An 18378-nucleotide genomic window follows, 5' to 3' on the forward strand; every position below is an offset into this window, starting at 1 on the left:
TTTTCCAATTCTGTGTTTTGGCTATGACAACCATTCTCTACATCGATATTTACACACATTCCTCATGTTGTCCAACATTTTTATTGCAGACAATTTACCGTTTTTTTTTCGTTTTATAAGACGCACCCGAAATTCTGAGCAAAAAAAGGTGAAGAAAAAAAATGGGGCAGTCTTGTAATCCGGTGGTGTCTTACTGGAGGGGGCAGTAGCAGTGGTGGAGTCACAGGAGGCAGGCGCGGTGGGTTTCCTAGAAACTGTAGGCTGTGCTGGGGCTGCGGCAGAGACTCGGGCTGTCGTGCTCTGGCAGCTACTGTGGCATCGACGGCTGCGCGCGGTGAGGGCTTCAAAGAAATGGCGCCCAGAGTCAGCACTGATTGAGCTCTAGACTCAATGGCAAGCTGAGATCTCATCTGTGCAAGCGTCACCTCTGGGCGCCATTTTCCTAAATTCCGCTAGAGAGAGATCAATGGGCCAGAGGCGTCGTCTGCGCAGATTAGAGCTTGCGCCCAGATGTCAATGATGGAGACCCTGCACAGCAGCCAGAGACCCCGCGCAAACGCCGCTGCAGCCCCGCACAGCTGCTGCAGCCCCTGCACGGGCCTCAGCAGGGCCCCGGCTTCTTGCGACCCCTTTCCACCACCCCGGTAAGCTACATTCAGATTATAAGACGCACTCCTCACTTTTCCTCCCAAGTTTTTGGGAGGAAAAGTGCGTTTTATAATCCGAAAGATGGGGTATGTGTTAGCTTTCGAAGTTGAAATCATCTGAAGAGAAATTTGGCCATATTCACACACAGCAGAAAGCTTTGCTCCTTGTGACTCAGTGTTCATACTAAATATAGATAACCTTTCAGATTATATTTTCACTTTCACTTTCACATTTATTCTAGCTGCACTATATCTGCCTGTCATTTATTTTAGTTACTGTATAACTAGGCTGAAATTCCCCCTGATTACATGCCCTTGCACTCATGATCTGCTCCTTTTAGGGCCAGGCTGAATCAGTCACTCAATGTCCCTGGCTGAATTTTATAATACAGAAGCAAACCTTGTACTCCCTTTTCCCAGATCCACTGGCAAGTCTCCAGCAGTTCTTACAGTGCCTGGCATTGGCTACAGTGCTGACGTCACATCAACGTCGTAGCAGCTGATTAGTGAACTCCCTGCTTCTACTATTGTAGATAGAAAGCCCCTTTCAGCATGGCTGAAGTCACTGATTGGCTGCTGCGCTGTCAATGTGACGTCAATGTCGCAGCTACTACCAGACACTGACAGCAGAGACTCTCCGGTGGGACCTGGTGAAGGTGGTACAGCGTGGCTTGTTTCTTTATAGTAACCTGCAGTCAAAGACATTAATTTACTAAAAGGGAACAACTGCTTCAAGGGCTAGTACAAGCCATACAGAATCTTTTTATTGCCTCCTTGTCCCAGCCTCTAGGATTACCTGGTAATATAATACTTCCTTCGGTTTCCTTAAATTCTCAGTGATTTGAGTTTTTTACAGTAATTTATTTTAACTCATTAAAGGGAACCTGTCACCACTTTTTCTGCCTATAAGCTGCGGCCACCACCACCGGTCTCTTATATACAGCATTCTAACATGCTATATATAAGAGCCCAGGCCGTGGGTATAACATAAAAAACACTTTAATACTTACCGAACGGTCACGCTGTGGGCCTTATGGGCGTCTACGTTGTCCGGTGTCTGCGCCGCCTCTTTTGGCCATTTTTGTTCTCCTCTAGCCGCGGTGCATGACGGGTCCGACGTCCTCCTCACTCGTCGGCATTCAGGTCCTGAGCAGGCGCACTTTGATCTCCCCTGTGCAGATCAAAGTATTGTAGTGCGCCTGCACAGGACCGGCGAGTGTGTATGAACGTAGCCGCGTCATGCACCCAGGCTTCAGAAAGAGGACGAGGATGGTCGAAAAAGGAGGCACCGTCATTGGAGAACGGAGACGCCCATATGGCCTACCGTGCGACCGTTAGGGGAGTATTATAAAGTGTTTTTTATGTTATACCCCGCACTGGGCTCTTATATATAGCATGTTAGAATGCTGTGGTGGTGGCCGCAGCTTATAGGCCAAACAAGTGATGACAGGTTCCCTTTAATTCCAGGATGCTGCACATGTGAAGCGGGTTTACATTCATATAGTAGATATAAAAAATCTACACATTCTGGTAAAATGTCAGGTTTTTGTCATGTAAAAAAAAAATCATACCAAGAAGATTAATTTCAGAATAATATACAAATCTATTGAGTGGGGGAAAAAGCTAATTTTTGAGGAGAAAAATATAAATAAGAAAACTAAAATAATGTGGTTGCATAAGTGTGAACACCCTAATTGGTATCAGAATTAGCCAATCACCTTTAAAGGGGTTTTCCTACTAACAAAGTACTTAAAAAAAACAACTAAATAAATAAAAATAAATATATATATATATATATATATTTCCCATGGAAATCCATGAGCTGACATGAAAAGGGCTGTACACCAGCGATGCATTCGCAATCTGACAGATGTAGACCGCTACTACGAGGAAAGCGGACAAAGATTGCTAATTCTAGATGTGCCATCCTAATAGACTCCTTCCCAAAGAGTCTGAATGCTGTCATAAATTAAGTGTTCTTCAACAAAGTGTTAGTTTAAGGGTGTGCATATTTATGCAACCACATGATTTTAGTTTTACTTTTCCACCCAGTAAGATTTCAGTTTGTTTTTCAATTGAATTGTACAGATAGGTGACATTAAAGGTGGAAAAAGTTCTGAAATTCTTCTTCTTGTTATTTTTTTCACAAACTGACCTACACCTCAGTTCATATATTTGGCTGCTGGAAGAGCATGTTCCCAATCCAGTCCATCAGCCACCTCCAATTGTAAAACACTTCACAGGCGAAAACTGCTTTTCTATTGGAGGAGGCTGATTGATTGGTCTGGTCTTATGGTCCTCTGCCAGCAGCCAAATATATGGACTGAGGTGCTGGTGAGTGTATGAGGAAACTGCACTAACAATACAATTTGTCAGTGAAGTCAAGACTGAGGGGAACGTTACTTTTTTTTTTTTTTTGCCTTTTTTCTGAGCTCTTCCCAGCTGATTTATGGCCACAGATGTAATTAAGATTAAGCGTTCCACGAAACAAAGTGGGGCAAAATGTGCAATGAAACCCAATAGGAAAAAAGATTTTTAGCTCAAGATGCATACATTTTAAGTAAAAATAAAATTCGTCCTCAAAGGAGGCCAACCCCTTTTTACCCCTTCATGAATGGGCCAATTTTTGTTTTTATGCTTTTTTTTTTTTATCCCCTCTTCTCAGTCATAACTTTTTTATTTTTCTGTCCACATGAGGGTTTTTTTTTTTTTTTGATGGGATGAGATGTACTTTTGAATAAAACCATTCCTTTTACCACATAGCATACTGTAAAATAGGTAATATAAGAATAAAATTTACTACATTTGTGTTAACTAAAGTTGGAAGTCCTCAAACTTTCCTGTGCATGCAAGGCCGGGAGCTGATTCTGGAACTGATTGTGAAGGTTTGACAGCAAAGATTAGAGTCATGCTGTGGAAACAGACTAGACAACAAGTCAGTTCCAACTTCAATTTGACCAACATATCTGAAGTTTTTTGGAATAGTCTGCACAACCAATTGATATCACTGGACACCAATCAAAGAAAGCTTGAGGTATTACAGACACCTATAAGGACTACTATTACTGAAGAAGCCAGAAAGACCATAAAAAGGCAGAAGAGACCACTGCAGCCATGATTAACCAAAGAGATCATCAAAGAAAGACGAATGGCAAAAGGTAACAAACAGGACACAGAAAACATCAGTGAAAGACTAAAAGGAGTCATTTGAGCAGACAAAGGAATTTATTACTAAAAGATATGTAGAAAGATCGAAAACGAACATCGGAAGGCATACCAAAAGATCGAAGAAATACGGCAAAAGTTTCAACCAAGAGTGGGAATGTTGAAAGATGCTAACTGGAGCAAACTAACTGAGCCAGAATAGATCATAGAAAGATGGAAAGAATACAAGGAGAACCTCTACAAGAACGGTCAGTGATATGGGAAGACACAGAGGCTGGAAATTATAAACCAAACATCTTGAAAGATGAGGTCCTAGCTGCAATAAAGTTTTTGTCAAAAAACAAGGCACCTGGATGTAGCAGTATTCCAATAGAACTTAAGTGTTTGTTTTCTGAAGTGGCAGTTGATGTCATCACACGCCTATGTCAATGTAGCACCCCTGAGGTACTAGGTGCCACAAATGTAACCCGTGGAAATCCAAACCCCGGAATATCCATGCCAGCAAACACTAGCACCTTCAGGACACACACACAACCCCAACACCAAGCTGGGAGACTGCCTAGTAACAGGTAAAAGGGAGGGCACTGATTGGATAGTAGCCACCCAACCTGCGGGAGAGACCCAGGGAGGGGTCATTGGTCAGTTTGAAAAGGCGAGAGGAAGTGGTGTGCAGTCTGTTAAGGAGAGTTGAAGGAAGCAGTCTGTCAGGAGAATCTGTAGAAAGTCAGGAGAAGTGTGTGAGGAGAATGAGGTGAAGAAGGAAGTAGGTAGTCTGAGGAGAGGAATAGAAGTCGGACGTAGTAGAAAGTGAAAAGAACTGAAAAGACCTGTAGTGAGAACTGAGTACTGTAAAGGAGTGAGAACTGTGGAGTACGGAATGGGACTCCAGGCACGGTGTTTATTTTTATTATGAAGGATATAGATGCTACCGACTGAGGGGACTATCGAACTATTGTGCCCATACCACATGACCGCAAAATACTACTAAAGATGCTGCAAAGATGGCTACAGCCTTACTTTGACAAAGAAGGTTATCTCCGGCACACTAATAATTTCCAATAGACCAAAAAATGAACGCAGTAGTTGGATATCAAAATCTTTCTTTTATTTTGTTAGTGCAAAACGTGAAAAAAAGGGGTGCTGTACAATTGTCCGCCAGGTGTCGACGTTTCGGCTAACAAGCCTTCATCAGGTCGGACAGGCTTGACCTATACTGGAGTAATAGCTTGGTGAGTGTGTAAGATGGCTGCCGGGATATGGAGACCTCCGTGTGGAGACAACCTCTATGGGGTCCCTTGGTGTTGCCAGTGTACAGGGTCAGGTCTTATCCCACATCCCACAGGACGAGCGATTCACCTCTGCACTACAGACTCATGCCAGCTACCCTAATTCCCTCCATGCCCATGGACTTTTCCTCCAGGCCATACCTATGAGGGCACTAGCTAAAGCAGCAATCAGACTCATCACCCTGATTGCAAACGTGAGTCCTGGACCCTGTCCCTATACTACAGGAGCTGCACCCTACATGACTCTCCCATGATTATTGATCCTACGGACCTTTTTCCTGGCTATACCACTGAAGTCACTAGCTAAAGCAGCAATCCGACTCATCACCCTGATTGTAAACGTGAGTCCTGGATCCTGTCCCTATACTACAGGAGCTGCACCCTACATGACTCTCCCATGATTATTAATCCTACGGACCTTTTTACTGGCTATACCACTGAAGTCACTAGCCAAATAACAATCAGGCGCAATCCCCTGATTCCTAGCATGAGCTGTGGACCCTGCCTCCAAACCACAGGATCTGCCCTCAATAATCCCAAGAGACCAACATCTTCTGAGTCCAACGGACCATATACCAGACCATAGTACCAAAGTTATACGGAGCTACCTGACCTCTGGTTGGTTGCCATACCTTCTAAATACCTGGACGCTCCAGCAAGAGACATATACTACTACCGGGATCTCCTCATTAGAAACCACACATATTCTTAAGACCTGACCCTGTACACCGGCAACACCAAGGGACCCCATAGAGGTTGTCTCCACACGGAGCTCTCCATATCCCGGCAGCCATCTTACACACTCACCAAGCTATTACTCCAGTATAGGTCAAGCCTGTCCGACCTGATGAAGGCTTGTTAGCCGAAACGTCGACACCTGGCGGACAATTGTACAGCACCCCTTTTTTTCACGTTTTGCACTAACAAAATAAAAGAAAGAGATTTTGATATCCAACTACTGCGTTCATTTTTTGGTCTATTGGAAATTATTAGTGTGCCGGAGATAACCTTCTAAGTGACTGTCTAATTTCTCCTGAGCACCTATGGGAGGTGATGCGAGGTCTTTCCTTTTTCATTTACTTTGACAAAGAGCTGCCAGAGGAACACGCAGGATTTAGAAAAGGCAGAGGTACAAGAGATGGAATTGCTAATAGAAAAGGCGAAAGAATACAACAATGAGATCTACTGTAGGTAACATTGAAAGTGTTTATTAAAAAAACAGCTTTGCAATTTACTTGTTTTAGAAAGCCTCTTCATTCTCAAGAAAATAAGGATTTTTAATTTTATATTTTACTTCTTCTTGTCTTGGTTGCAAACCCCCCACTACAGGTCATAAGAAGTAACCAGTTTCCTAGACAAGCAATGCGTACTTTCAAGTTGTTTGAGCCAGCAAGTACGGTACTTCTTTCGGCCAGCTCCATTGCCTTCGCTCCCCTCCCATGCTGTAGACCTATTTGCTTACTGCATGAGATTGAGCATGTAATTAGGACCAGTGACAGTCCTCCTGCTAGCCCGAGCTGTTAATCTACAAATCTCCCCCTGAATAAAGCAAATCGGAAGACCCCTTTAATCGTTTAAATTTTCCATAAACCCAAACAAAATCCACAACATGACTTAAGCAGAAACTTCTCTAACCTCCCATGTTGGGTAGTAAGTCAGTCCTCCTAGCGATTGGTAAAGGCAACGTTGGTGTTTTCGGAGTAGACTTGTGTTGCTATTTATAAAACTCGTACCCTGATAAATGATTACTCTACTGTGCTCTTTTTTCCCCTTCTGCCTATCACTCTAAATTTTTGTGTTGTGCTCTCAAGGGATCTACAGTCTACTACGTGCATCACCATGGTAACTGTTTAGAGCGAAAGGAAGAAAAAAAAAAACAATACATTTTTGCTGTTGTCCTTAAGAGACCTTCCAATGATCCGTAACTTCATGGGCTGATTAAGGAAAGGCCAGTGAAAACTCTAAACAAATAGCAGACGTCTGGTAACAGCCGGAACTGTCTCACTTTAAAGAATCCTGAGTTGTCATTCATAATATTTAAGACTGCATGCTTCATTAGGAGCCAACATTGCAGAATCGGTTAAAACCTCCTGCAAAACAGTGCTGCATGTTGCGCTATGCACTCTGGAGCATTGAAGGACTCTGTGATCAAAACCTGTCTACCATTCTTATAGTCAACAGCATTGGTGTCTGACATGTGATGAAGCATTGCTGGTATTATTTTTCTGTTCCCAACACAGAACATAAAAACTGCTGATGTGTCGAGATGAGCGAACCTGAGGTTCAGTACGGAAACAGACTTCCAAAAAAAAACAAAAAAAAAAAAGCAAAGTTTGTCACAAAAAAAAGTGGAAATTTGTCAGACTTTTTAAAAGTTAGTGGGATTTAAGAAAGGATCATAATGCATCTAATATCCATCAGAGACTCTGTATCTTTGATGGAGAACCTTGTATCTTTGATGGAGGACCTTGTATCTTTGATGGAGGACCTTGTATCTTTGATGGAGGACCTTGTATCTTTGATGGAGAACCTTGTATCTTTGATGGAGCACCTTGTATTTTTGATGGAGGGACCTTGTATTTTTGATGGAGGGACCTTGTATTTTTGATGGAGGGACCTTGTATCTTTGATGGAGGGACCTTGTATCATCTTTGATGGAGGGACCTTGTATCATCTTTGATGGAGGGCCTTGTATCATCTTTGATGGAGGGCCCTTGTATCATCTTTGATGGAGGGCCCTTGTTGTATCTTTGATGGAGGGCCCTTGTTGTATCTTTGATGGAGGGCCCTTGTTGTATCTTTGATGGAGGGCCCTTGTTGTATCTTTGATGGAGGGCCCTTGTTGTATCTTTGATGGAAGGCCCTTGTTGTATCTTTGATGGAGGGCCCTTGTTGTATCTTTGATGGAGGGCCCTTGTTGTATCTTTGATGGAGGGCCCTTGTTGTATCTTTGATGTAGGGCCCTTGTTGTATCTTTGATGGAGGGCCCTTGTTGTATCTTTGATGGAGGGCCCTTGTTGTATCTTTGATGGAGGGCCCTTGTTGTATCTTTGATGGAGGGCCCTTGTTTTATCGTTGATGGAGCACCTTGTATCTTTGATAGAGGGCCCTTGTATCATCTTTGATGGAGGGCCCTTGTTGTATCTTTGATGGAGGGCCCTTGTATCTTTGATGGAGGGTCCTTGTTGTATCCTTCATGAATCTTGTGTGTGTCATTGGAAAATTACCTTAGGTTTAGTATATATTAATGTTAAAACTGCTTTCTAGCTAAATACAATCATTGATAAAAGTATGATTTCTGGGGGTTCCTCCTGGGAGACCTACCAATCCCAAGAAGGGAGATCCTAAAGTCCCCCTCTATGGGTGGAGCAATAGCATGTGTACTGATACTATGTCAGCAAAAGGATGCATGTTTTCAGCTTGAAGGGTTAGTCCTGATCTGTTTCATTCTGTAGCTAAGTGGAATAGGTGACTGCATACCTACAAAGATGTACCGGGATGTATCCATAGTTCTAATAAATGGGACATATAGACCAAACCTGCTGATTGTGCACACGTCCTTGCAGGTATTGATAGATGTGGTGTCACCTAACCTTGTCACTTCTAATAGATGCCATATGGAATGAATTTTATGATTTTCAAAGCACAATATTAAAGCTATTGGGTATTGCAGTTTGTAATAGGATTGAGATCACTCCATTTGTTATGATTAACATTGTTTTATATATAAAGCAGGCATATAAGTAACAATAAGGGTATGTGTGCCCACGATGAGTACTCGCTGTGTTCAGAACGCAGTAAGTCCTGACCTGCGGGCCACGCGTCTCCTCCGCAGGAGAACGCAGTAGACCGCAGCTGACTGTGCACACGATCAGGGTTCAGTGTGCTGCGGTCTCTCGCTTGTGTTCTCCTTACGGAGGACGCATGCAATTCCACAGCAAACAGTTGACATGCTGCGGTCTGAGAACAAGCACCTCAGGTCAGTGTTCGCTGCGGCAAAAAGCAGCATAGTGGGCACGGGATTTCTAGAAATCTCATCCACTATGCTTGTACTGTAGAACGCCGCTTTTTAGACGCAGCTGATGTATGCTGCGTCTAAAACGCACACACTGATCATGAGCACGCACCCTTAAGGGTACATCCCCATGATCAATGTTACTCACGTTCTGGAGACAGCATATTTTCGCTACATCCAAAGCTAAGTGTTGTATAGTACAAGCAAGGTGGATGGGATTTATAGAAATCTCATGTCCTCTGTGCTTCTTTTTTATGCTACGTAAACTGACTTGCGGTGCGTTTTTCCAAGCCACAGCAAGTCAATTTCTCTTGTGGGAACACTCAGTTTTCATTGCGGACTTTCTCCATAGACTTGCATTAGGTGCGGAAAACCCATAGGTAAAAGACACATGCCTTTTTGGTGCGTTTTTGCAGCGAAAACGCATCAAGAACCTATGTAATCTGTGCCCAATGATGGCAATACCAGGACTTTTCAAGAACAAATCAGCTTTATGTAAAGGATGATCCAACAGAGATAAAAAAAATGCAGCATCAAAGACGCGATTAAAACACAACGTCAAAAACACAATGAAAAAAACGAAAGTCTGCTAAGGTGCAAAGTTGGTTGAGAAATTCTGCATCAAAAACTCAACTGAACGTAGCCTAATTTGTCCAGATTCTTATGACCATGATATCAGTGACTCTCTATTGTCCTAGGTCACCATAGTTCATTTTTTTGCATTACCCCAGGTATATGGGTATACTGTATTTTCTAATGATTTAAGAGATTGGCTGTAATTCTAGGTCTTATAGGTATAATTTGTATTGCATGTATTTGTCTGACCGGGCAGGTGAATGTGTGTTTGACGTAACAGGTAAATAAATATGAAGTTTTCCTATTTGCAATTTTTTCTTCAGTTTGCAGTTCTGTGACAGCTTGGAGACTAAGCGTGTCTGTGCCGGCAGCTTTAATCATTTTCTGTTTTTCTCTTTCAGAACTTCTCCAGAAATGGCTACATGGATCCAGCTTGTAAAGATTTTTTTCTGCATTGCTCAAGTATCAAGCATAGAACAGATTCGCTCATTTCTGAGCGACACAGAGTTAAATCATCTTACAGTTAATAGCACAGGCACTGTATACATAGGAGCAGTAAACAGACTATACCAACTCTCTGGAGAGCTTGAAGTACTTGTCAATGTTACCACTGGACCGAAACCTGATAACAAGAAATGTACGCCACCTATTGATGCCACACAGTGCCCTTCTTCACCCCTCACTAACAATTATAATAAGCTCCTTCTGCTTGATGAGCCACATAGTAGGATTGTTGTTTGTGGTAGCTTATTTAAGGGAATTTGCTCTCTCCGAAGTCTAAACAACATATCAGACCAGATATCTTATGATGATAGCAGGGGAGAGAAGTCCTTTGTTGCAAGCAATGATGAGACAGTTGAAACTGTAGGCCTGGTGTCAGACATGAAAGAAGGTGGCGCTCGGGTTCTGTTTGTTGGCAAAGGTGCTAGCCCACATGATAATGGAATAATTCTCAGCAATCGAATACTTGATGAAGTGGAGGATAAAGGTCCATTTGAAACAGTTGTGGATTCTGCAACCTATAAACATGGGTATTCGTCTGGCAACATACAACAGTTTGTTACTGTTTTTGAACATTCTCAGCATGTGTACTTTATATATAGCCTTCTGGACAAAAACAATGGTAGAAATCGGACATTCATTACCCGTCTATGTAAAGCAGATTCCAACTATTTTTCTTACGTTGAAATGGATCTTATATGTCAAGATGGGAGCATTACTTACAATATTGGTACCTCTGCCTACCTTGCACGCCCAGGACACGAGCTGGCTACAGCCATGGGGATTACAGACTCGGACGATGAAGTTCTCTTTGGAGTTTTCAGCACTTTTGACAACAATCAGGAAAAATCTGCTCTCTGTATGTTCTCATTGAAGAATATTAACAAGATGTTTGAGAAAAATAGAGAATTGTGCTACACCAGTTCCTCGGAGCCAGTTAACAGTGAGGGACAAAGTATTTTCTCCAAACCATTTGGAGATAAAATAGGCTGCGGTGGAAAATCGGTAGAGTATCTTGTAATCAGGTTTTTTGTCATTTTGGGTTGGTTGTTTTGTTTTTTCTTTGTTCTGTCTTTACTCTTGGAAGTAGCTTTTTTTTTTTTTTTTCTCCTTTGCTTGTCTTGACACCAGTACGTGACATTGTCATTTGATCAGAAAATATGCACAAATTATCATGTATGTCAACTGGCAGCTAGTATAATTTTACATATTTATGTAATCTGTATATTTTCTTTTTAATGGGGCTTTCTAATCTCAGAAACGGTGACATATAGGTAGCATAATTCCACTTGAATGTACAGAGCATAAATCCATGACCATATTCAAGTGGCATCCACTGATGATGATCATTTTTGAGATGAGAAAATCTTTTCAATATGTACTTCATTGCTATTTTGATAGCATAGGTCGGGCTCACACGTGTATATTCCAGGACCGTATATGGACTGCAATGCCCAGTCTAACCATGGGTCTCCCAACAGATATGCAGCTGTAAGTTTGGCCTGGGAGACCCGCCGCCAGACAAGCTGGATACAGATTGTGAAATATGCGCGTGTGAACACAGCCAAACTCTACTATTAGGGGAGAAGAAAAAGCTATCAGAAATGAACAGGAGCTCTGCTGGATTTATAACATTTTTGTAAAATACTTAGCAACATAAAGGATTTACAGACACTAGACACTACATTAGCAAAAAGATAGAATGTTTTTAATGTAGAATATTTGTAAAGTCACTTTTTTTTTATAATAGACCTCAAATAACTGTAGATAAAGTATAAAGTCTCCCTCATAGCCCTCCAAATAACATACTGGGTCCCACAAAGCCTTCCATATAGTATAATGGGCCACACAGTCTTTCATAGAGTAATGGGCCCCACATAGTCCTCCATATATTATAATGTGCTCCCCATAGTCCTCCATAAAGTATAATGAGCCCCGCATAGTGTTCATATCATTTAATGCACTCCATAGTCCTCCATGTATTATAATGCCCGTCATAGTCCTCCATATATTATAATTCACAACCATAGTTCTTCATATAGTTTAATGCACCCCATAGTCCTTCATATATTATAATTCACACACCATAGTGCTTCATATCTTATAACGCACCCCATAGTCCTTCATATAGTTTAATGCACTCTTCATAGTTCTCCATGTATTATAATGCACCCCATATTCCTCCATATAATTTAACGCAGCCCACATCTTCCTCCATATAGTATTATGCAGGCCTCATATTTCTTCATTTAGTGTGATGCAGACCCCATATTCCTCCATTTAGTAGTATGCAGCCCCATATGCCACCATATTGAATTATGCAGCCCCCATATGGCATTATGTAGCCCCCATATAGTATTATGCAGTCCCATATGCCTCCTTTTAGTATTATGCACACCTTTATATTCCTCCATGTAGTATTATGCACCCCTTATATTCCTTCATGTAGTATTATGCCCCACTTATATTCCTCCATATAGTATTATGTAGAGAAAAGGATAATTGTCCGTAGTCCCAACTGTGCTGCAAAATTATTCTTGCTTTATTTCACGTACATGGACATGGACAGATTAAAAGCAAGCTGTCGGACCACCCAAGATTTTTTCTATTTCCTATATAGTATTATGACTGCCTTATATTCCTCTATATAGTATTATGCACCCCTTATATTCTTCCATTTGTATTATGGCTGCCTTATATTCATCCATATAGTATTATGCCCCCCTTATATTCCTCCATATAGTATTATGCACCCTTTATATTCCGCAATATATCCATATACAAGTGCTTCTCAATAATTTAGAATATCATAAAGTTAATTTATTTCAGTAATTCAATACAAAAAGTAAAACACAGATATAGTCATTACACACAGTGATATATTTCAAGTGTTTATTTCTGTTAATGTTGACGATTATGGCTTATATAGCCAATGAAAACCCAACAGTCGTCATCTCAGAAAATTGTAATGTTTTATAAGACCAACTGAAAAGGTGAATTTAAACTCAGAAATATTGGCCTACTGAAAAGTATGTGCAGTAAATGCACTCAATACTTGGTCGGAGCTCCTTTTGCATGAATTACTGCTTCAATGCGACGTGGCATGGAGGCGTTCAGCCTGTAGCACTGCTTAGGTGTTATGGAAGCCCAGGTTGCTTTGATAGCAGCCTTTGGCCCATCTGTATTGTTGGGTCTGGTGTCTATCATCTTCCTCTTGACAATACTCCATAGGTTCTCTAAGGGGCTGAGGTTAGGCGAGTTTGCTGGTCAATCAAGCACATTTATACTGGTTAAACCAGGTATTAGTACTATTGGCAGTGTATGGACTGGTGCCAAGTCCTGCTGGAAAATGAAATTTCCATCTCCAGAAAGCTCGTCGGCTGCACTGACTTTGGTCTTTATTAAACACAGTGGACCTACACCAGCAGATGACATTGTCATGAGTGGCTTGACCCAAGGAATGCGACAGTTGTAGCCAAAATCCTGGATATGTCTGTGTGTGGTGGCTCTTGAAGCACTGACTCCAGCAGCAATCCACTCCTTGTGAATCTCCCCCAAATTTTTGAATGGCCTTTTCTTAACAATCCTTTCAAGGCTGCGGTTATCCCAGTTACTTGTGCACTTCTTCCTTCCACTCAACATTCCATTAATATGCTTGGATACAGCACTCTGTGAACAGCCAGATTCTTTAGCGATGACCTTGTGGAGTGTGTCAAAGACTGGCTTCTGGGCATCTGTCAAGTCAGCAGTCTTCCCCATAATTGTATAGCCTACTGGACCAAACTAAGGGACGATTTTAAACGCTTAGGAAGCCTTTCCAAGTGTTTTCTGTTAATTATTCAAGTTTTTTGAGATAATGACTTTTAGGATTTCATTGGCTGTAAGCCATAATAATCAACATTAACAGAAATAAACACTTGAAATAGATCACTGTTTGTAATGACTCTATATAATGATATTCTAATTTATTGAAAAGCACTAGTAGTATTCAGCCCCCTTATACTAGTATGCATCCCCCATATAGTATTGTGCACCTCATATAGAAATATGCAGCTCCCATAGTCCTCTGGCCACTGTGAATTAATACATAAATACTTGTCGTTCTCCTGCTGCTTCGGTCTCCTCAGCGTGTCCACTGTTCTGCCGCTCTGCACATTTTCTGTGTCGAGACTCCTAACAGAGGCCTCACAGACCTTTTTTGATTTGCATCTCAGTACAGTGGCGCTCAGTAGTGATGTCATTACACACCACTGTGCTGACACATCAGAGTGCCACAGACACAGCGGGAGAATGATGAGAGAGGGAGCGCTCCGCTCCTTCTCTCATCATTGCTTTCAATTGTTTAAGCATCTGTGATGCCAATACAATTGAAAGTGCAATCCTCGGCGGGTTGCCTGCTGAGACGGCCTGGTGCCAGTGCTGGAACTGGGCCCCCCTGACTCACGAGTCCCATAGCAGCAGCATGGCTTGCTCCTATTGGCGGTACACCACTGTCTTATGTACAATATTGCATAGTCCAAGCCTATCAGTCTTCTAATTCTATGAAAAAGTTCTGTGAAAAACTGATACTTCTCTCTGTTGTATCCCCTCCTATGTTTGACTAAAAAAGTAACTAGTGAATTCAAACAAGGAGCATTATTCTTTTTCACTGGTGCTTTATGGGTGTACTTTATATTCATTCTCCTGTTGTAATAAAATCCAGCACTCTGCACTAACTTCCTGATGAGCTTGTGATAAATGTGTGCCTAAACACAGCTGCCAATCAGAAGCAGTGCAGCAGGGGGAGGGAGCGAGACGCAGCCAGTGATGAACCAGGAGGTGTGTCTATGACTACAACAGACTTTCTGCAGTTACTGTTGTCAAAGATCATACAGTGATACCTCAGTTTTCGTTTGTATTCAGACGGATTACAATCAATGAAAACTGAAAACAATGAAAACTGAGGCAATTCTTTCCTTAGGAATCAATGTAAATTCAGTTAATTTGTTTTAAACACTCTAAAATACATACCAAAAACACATTTTCTAGAGAATAAATATAGTGTTTAATACTAAAAACAATAAGAAATGAATATGAAATTAATATAAAACACTAATGTAAAGAATAAATACATTTTATCTTACATTTCTTACATACATTTTACATACATTTTGAAACTGATGAGCGGGGTGATACTCACATAATGCCACACAGAACTGGAGAATGTGTGGATCACCCTTTGTTGTCGCAAAATTAGCAGCGTAATCACGAGGGCATTCAGACAAAAACAAATGAAAACCGAAGCAAATTTTTTGTGGAAAAAATAACGAAAACCAAAACAAACGTAAACAAAAACCGAGGTACCACTGTATGTGTGTCCTAATGGATCGTGACTAAACCGCAGCCAATAAGCAAGATCTGCGAACACTGAAAATCAAGTAATCATTTCCTCTAGTACAGTCATGGATACATTTGTTTTTCTTTCTCTTGAGCTGTGGACAAGACAATCAATCCAGATATTCTAGTTATAGTGATGCATTCTGTGCATCACTCTCACGCGAAAGTTCTATTGTTTACAGTGTTTGACTTGTCTTATTTTCTTACTTTACAGTCTCCAATTGAAAATGAATCCATCAAGTATCCATGTGGATCAGAACATTTGCCTTACCCATTGCAGAGCAGGAAGGGTGAAGTGGCCAATGCTGTTCTTGTGCGTGAAAATAACCCCTATACCTCTGTTGCAGTAACTGTAGAAAATGGGCACACAATTGCATTTCTTGGTACCGCTGAAGGAAAACTAGTAAAAGTAAGTATCTGTGTGTAAAAAAAAAAAAAAAAAGTTTTGAACCCCTTAACAACCGCGGGCAGTAATATTACATTCTAGCGGTCATAGTGTTACTGCCCGCGGTCTGCTGTCGGCAGCTTGTAACGATCAGCGCACATCTCAGCTGATTTTTACAGCTGAGATGTGTGCCTGCCAGGCACGAGCAGAGTCGTTATCTGCCCGTGCCATTTAACCCCTGATCACGTGACTTCTGGTGGTTGTCATGGTAGCACAGGATCATGTGATGACTCCTGTAGCTCACATGACTCACTTTCTGTTTCACCTGACCCAGAGCTGGGTGAGACATGAAATGAGCATATCTGCTATTCACAGCTTCGTAGCTGTGATTAGCAGATATGGAAGAGTGATCAGATTGCTGATCCACATAGTCCCCTAGGGGGACTAGTAAAATTAAAAAAAAAAGTTTTAAAAAAAAAATAAAAAAAGAAACCTAAAAGTTCAAATCACCCCCCTTTCGCCCCATTGAAAATTAAAGGGTTAAAAAAAATATACACATTTGGTATCGCCGCTTTCACAAATGCCCTATCTTTAAAAATAGAAAATCAATTCATCTGATCGGTAAATGGCGTAGCGGCAAAAAAAAAAATCCAAACGCCAAAACTACGTTTTTTGGTTACCACAAATTTTGCGCTAAATGCAGTAACAGGCGATCAAAACGTAGCATCTGCGGAAAAATTGTACCGTTAAAAACGTCAGCCTAAGACGCAAAAAACCCCTTTTAACCCCTTAGATAAAAGTAAACCTATACATGTTTGGTGTCTACAAACGCGCATCACACCCACACATCAGTTTTACCATATAGTGAACACAGTGAATAAAATATCTCAAAAACAATAGTGCTATTGCACTTTTTTTGCAATTTTTCCAGATTTGGAATTTTTTTTGCCGTTTTCCAGTACACTATATGGTAAAACCTATGGTTTCATTTAAAAGTACAGCTTGTTCTGCAAAATTGAGCCCTCACATGACCATATTGACTGAAAAATAAGAGTTACGTATCTTGGAAGAAGAATGGTAAAAAAAAAAACGAAAGCGAAAAATCGGCTGGTCGTGAAGGGGTTAACACAAGGAACCTTGTATCCTTATGTGTTAGTAAATGTCCTTCATGTTGTATTTATATGTAGTCTCCATACTATTGCCTACAGGCTTTAGTCATTCTAGATTTTTTTTGTGATCCCTTTGCTAGGTGTTTGAAAGGATCCAATAGAGTCCCCTCACCTCAATATAACCCACAAGTCATCGTGGGAGTTGAAGTGTCAGGGCCATTTATCACTGGGTAACTCCTTTTGTCCCCTGACAGAGACCCATTTATAGTAGTAAGCAATCTCTGTAGTCAGATTGGTGGAATGAAGCAAGTTCACTTGCATTGGCCAACCTTGGTGAAGGGCGACTTTCACCTTCTATGCCATTTTATCAATTTCCTTTTAAGTTCTGACAAAGTATTTTGCAGTACAAACTCCTGACTTTTATAGCATATTCAAAATTCCACTACTAGAAAACCCCTTCTCAATCCCAATGTTTCACCCCAGTTAAATGAGACCTCTGGTGTGTGCGCTGTTCTAGTATTGTCAGCATTGGTTCTCCTGGGGTTCACGTGACCATATGTCATGCACTCCCTGCAACCAATTAGCTCTGGCTTCACTCTCCTCTCCATCAGACATCAGGGAAAAGCGAAACCTGTGGCTGTTCTCTTGTTTCCTCCAAACGTCTGGTTTGTTCAGGGGAGGGGGGGAGTGAGGTGGCCTTTGAATGGTTGCAGGGATCGTGTGACGTAATGTCACACCATCCCCAAGAGAGCCAGCACTGACACCACTATGGCTAGCACTGTAGGCGAGTATAGATGTTATTACTTTACTGTGGGAAACAGAGATATTGAGAAGGGTTGTCTGAGTAGTTACTAGTCAGACTGCAGCTCAAAGGAATCAAACTGTTGTAACAATCATATTCTTTTTTTTATGTGGATAAATATAGATCTTTTCTAACTTATAGCACATAAAAGAAATGCTCCAGTTGTGATGCAGTGCAATATTATTTATCTTAAATGACTTTTCTGTGAGATCCCTGAGAGGGAGAGTGAAAACAATAATTATGCAGATATTCCTTTCATCCCACATTCTGCACAATCATTCTCTGTGCCAAGTACTATACTTAGAACGTTGTTGGCACCGGTTAAGCATGCAGCCCTTATTTTATGCCTAAAGCCTCCCGCTTATCGAGTAGCTCATCAAAAAGTTTATAATTCTGAATATGCTTGTATTAGTGCAAAGTAAAATACTCTAGTACGGTCGGTTACACACTACTATTGCTCTGCCTTGGAGTATGTCATTTTTATTTTCATAGTCTTTTTTTTTTTTTTTGTTTTCT

General features: G+C 41.3%; 1 protein-coding gene across 1 annotated transcript in view; it reads left to right on the top strand.

The window, feature by feature from the left end:
• Positions 1-18378, top strand: part of LOC142302402 (plexin-B2-like) — a 335800-nt gene that overhangs the window by 215898 nt on the left and 101524 nt on the right. Inside the window, exons 4-5 of the mRNA XM_075343449.1 lie at positions 10091-11195; positions 15781-15975. Coding sequence (XP_075199564.1) covers positions 10104-11195; positions 15781-15975 — 1287 coding nt within the window. The 5' untranslated portion in view covers positions 10091-10103. The remainder of the gene's footprint in view (positions 1-10090; positions 11196-15780; positions 15976-18378) is intronic.

Source organism: Anomaloglossus baeobatrachus, chromosome 4 (assembly GCF_048569485.1).
Source record: "Anomaloglossus baeobatrachus isolate aAnoBae1 chromosome 4, aAnoBae1.hap1, whole genome shotgun sequence".
Classification (NCBI taxonomy): Eukaryota; Metazoa; Chordata; class Amphibia; order Anura; family Aromobatidae; genus Anomaloglossus; species Anomaloglossus baeobatrachus.